The sequence below is a fragment of the Bison bison genome, unplaced genomic scaffold (assembly GCF_000754665.1).
Source record: "Bison bison bison isolate TAMUID 2011002044 unplaced genomic scaffold, Bison_UMD1.0 scf7180017864492, whole genome shotgun sequence".
NCBI lineage: Eukaryota > Metazoa > Chordata > Mammalia > Artiodactyla > Bovidae > Bison > Bison bison.
In genome coordinates this window covers 9766018-9769880 of record NW_011495051.1, presented here as the reverse complement: position 1 = coordinate 9769880, position 3863 = coordinate 9766018, and the positions used below count along the sequence as shown (strand labels likewise).

The window sequence follows — 3863 nt, the reverse complement described above, 5'->3', positions numbered from 1 at the left end:
TCTCGAAGCTCGTGCAGAGCCGTACTCATGGTCTTCTCAATGTCCTGGGGACAAAGAGAGCTCTGGTTGGCACAGAGCTGGAAGCCTGGGGACTAACCCTTCCAGGGCGCTGACCAACTTGCGGGTTCCTTAGGGAGGCTTCCCCACAAATCTCACTGGCTGGGCAGGAGAATCAGTCCCAGGGTGTCTTATAACCATAAGGGAAAATGAGCATTTTCCCTTTCAATTTCAATATGAGCATTGTAGATCTCACAGAGGCAGGCTCCACAGTCAGACAGACGTGTTCAAATCCTGACTCTGCGGCTTCCTTGTTGTGTGACCCTGGGCAAGTTACCTTACCTCTCTCAGTCTCAGAATTCTCATTTGTAGGTTAAGTATAATACTGAACTCAGGGAGTTGATGAGTATGAAATGATGGCCCCTTTGAAGAGCATGGCATGGCACCTGGTACATAGTGTTGAAAGTTGAAAGTGTTAAGTCACTCAGTTGTGTTCGACTCTTTGCAGCCCCATGGGCTGTAGCCCGCTAGGCTCCTCTGTCCATGGGAGTCTCTAGGCAAGAATACTGGAGCAGGTAACCATTCCCTTCTCCAGGGCATCTTCCTGACCCAGGGATTGAACCCAGATCTCCGGTACTGCAGACGGATTCTTTACCATCTGAGCTACTAGGAAAGCCCCAAATGATATGGTCCCTTTGAAGAGCATGGCATGGCACCTGATACATAGTACTTCCCAAATAATATGGAAGTAACACAGAGCGCCAGTGTAAGTCCCCTCCCTAATAATTCATTTAATCCTCATACTTATCCATACTTACAGGAACTACCATTATGCTCACTTCACACATAAGAAACTGGAAACTCAGACTGGTTAACTTGTCCAAGGTCACACAACTACTTACCAGCATAGCAGTCTGACTCCAGAGTTCATGCACCTAAGCATTAATATTAACAAATCTGTTAATATCTCTCCTTTGTCCATAGGAAAAGTGTTCAGCGGTTATATATTAGAACATTCACTATGCTCACCCCAGGGTGATGGGACTGTTACTTTCTTCTATTATAATGGGTTTTTTTTTTTAGAAAAAAATGAGAAATTTGAAAGGCAACAAAAATCCTCATCTGCCTCTGCAGTTCCTGTGGATACTGAGACATTGAAGAGCTCATCAGTACTAGAGCACTTTGAATGACACTCAAAGCGATTCTGACAGCTCAGAGGGTTGGCCTGGGGCTCAGCATTCCAGGAGGGGCGCTGGAGCTGGACTGCAGCATTTAACCCCCGGAGCTCTGGGCCAGGATACAAAGCCCGGGGTTGGGAGGAGAAAGACTGCTTTACCACTGCCGCTGGGCAACCTCGGGCAAGGCTCAGTCACTCTGCACCACACCTGGTCCCTGAGCTGAAAGCCCCCCACTGGCAGTGAAGACGGAGGAGACAGCTGACGTGGTGATGTGTGTGAACTGCCCGACAGTGACCTCTGCTCTCCCCCAGCCAGGGTCCTCGGCTCCCGTGGGGTTTCCCAGGGATGCCTCCGCTCAGGCTGAGCTGGGCCACCAAGGGGACAATGAGGGACAGTGCTTAGAGCCGGTAATGGAAGATGCTGGCCCCACTGGCTCCACACACTACTGAGACACACTAACTAGCTTTTCCGCCCTGGGGCAACTCTGGAAAAAAAAAAATGCAAAGTGTGGTTAGACTGATAGGGCTGGTGTCTGGAGGTGTCCCCGCTAGCCCCTTCCCCACCCTTCTTTCCTCCCCGTCCTCAGGTGGCTCTTGCCTGCTGGGCCCCCATACCAGGCTCCAATCCGTCCCAGCCTATCATTTGGCTTTGTGAAGAGACCACTGGCTAACAGCCAACATTGGCCTGTGGGCTTCCCAGGTGGCACTAGCAGCAAAGAACCCACCTGCCAATGCAGGAGATGTAAAGTGATACGGGTTCAATCCCTGGGTTAGGAAGATCCCCTGGAGAAGAAAATGGCAACCGATTCCAGTATTCTTGCCTGGAGAATCCCATGAACAGGGGAGCCCAGAGGGCTACAGTCCATAGGGTGGCAAAGAATGGGACACAACTGAAGCAACTTAACACCAAACACAATATTAGCATATATGCTTCGCCAGGATACTTCATCCTTTGCCCACAACACTGTCTACTTTTAGAAGACACTGTTTGTGCCTTTATCCACAAGGATTAGTGGTGATGGGGGCAGGTGGGGTCCTGCATGACAGGAGAGAAGGCAGTCCCGTCCCCACTTTTGCTACCTCCCACCCCTGCAGAGACAAATGGCCACCTTCCACGCCCCAGGCTGCTTAAATTAAGTCCTCCACTGATATCACTGCTCAGTCTGCTCTACTCCAGCAGCGCCAAAAGGCAAAACTAAGAAGTAAAATATAATTATCGCCCCTCTATCACCATCCCTACCATCCCCACCACTCCACCCTTGCAGAGTGTGAGCCAGAAAGACAGCAAGCTCAGAAAAAGATCAGCTGAGGTGTTTAGGCACAAGCCTGGTGTTAGTCTGAGACGTGATGCCATGATCTCAAAGTGGAGCTGCAGAGAGGTGCCAGGAAGCGTGGACAGTGGCGGGGCATGGGGGCAGGGAATGATCACTTTTCACTTTGTCCTAAATGAGACCTTCCCACCTTGGATGGGTGTTTCAAGGTCCCCAACCCCGCTTTTCGCAATAGAATCCTCACCGCCCCAAAGATTCTGATTGTCCCTCTTTTCTTAACAGGGAGAAAACATTAGGAAGGGGATACATAATGGGCTGCCAGCCAGATTCCAGGGAGAAAAGTGGAAACTTGAACTATGATAAAACTGTCAAAAACACATGAAAGTAGTTATGCAAATCATTAAACAATTCAAACAAACTGTTTGGTAACAATTTCTTAAATGAATTTGTTGTGCTTTCTTTGGCAAATGTAAAAATCACACAGGTTTCTCATCCAAATTTTTAAGAAGTTATCTAACAAAACATAAAACTCTAAGCACTTTGGAAGACCATGGAACATTTTCTGCTTCCAGCTTCAGCTATTTCGTCCTGCCTACCCTTTGGATATTGGTACTGTTCTCCCCAGAGACATCTCTCACTGCCTTCAAGCAATCCGCACATTTTAGGCTCTCGGAACACAGAGTTCCACTCCTTCAAGACTCCTGACCTATTTGCCATTTTCACAGCTGTGTGTGTTGGTGGTTGCCATCCCTCTCTTCTCTAAACCCTAAGCTCCATGTGGGCAGGACCTGGGTCCACTTTAGGTCATTATTATTTTCTCAGTGCCAGCCAGTGATTGAGCACAACAGATGCTCCATAAGTATTCACCAATATATAAATGAACAAATGAATTAGGGAATGAATGAAAAGATGAACAAATGAAAACATGACTAGCACAATCTTGCCATCTTATGGAGATACCTGCCACTACCACATCCCCTATCTGGGAATCCCACCTCCAGCCTGGACACTGGGGCCTTGAGTCTCTACAGGAGCCCTAGCCAGGAGCTACACCCATCTAGCTTCCACTCCAAGGGGGAGGCCAGCAGGGGGACAGGAAGCCAGCTCACTATCTATCCTGTGTCCTAGCTCAGCCTGACCTGGTGTGAAGGGCGAAGTGACTCCCCAGTCTGCAGGGGCCCACCCCTACCCCTCTGGGGGTGTCAGCTGGTGCGCCTGCTTCCTGCTGGCCCTTACTTCTGCCAGGGCCTCGGCCTCCAGGGACTTGTGGTCCCCCAGGCTGCTGTGCCTGGTGGAGCCGCACGTCGACCGCATGCTGTGCCCTTCGGAGAGCGCCTTCTTGTCGGGGTAGTTGATGCTGCCGGCGCTCCCGAACGTCGCCATCCTCCGCTTCTCGGGGCTCTCGATCCTTCCCCGGG

At 50.2% G+C, this 3863-nt stretch overlaps 1 protein-coding gene across 2 annotated transcripts in view; it reads right to left on the bottom strand.

Moving 5' to 3' along the window:
* SRGAP3 (SLIT-ROBO Rho GTPase activating protein 3) overlaps positions 1–3863 on the bottom strand; it is a 243994-nt gene that overhangs the window by 877 nt on the left and 239254 nt on the right. The window contains exons 22-23 of one of the 2 annotated variants that reach the window (XM_010828406.1): positions 3682–3863; positions 2–44 (exon numbers count right to left, since the gene is read on the bottom strand). The exon at positions 3682–3863 is cut by the window's right edge and continues 5 nt beyond it. In XM_010828406.1, the coding sequence (XP_010826708.1) occupies positions 2–44; positions 3682–3863 (225 nt within the window). The remainder of the gene's footprint in view (position 1; positions 45–3681) is intronic. The other variant, XM_010828404.1, reaches the window with a different exon arrangement.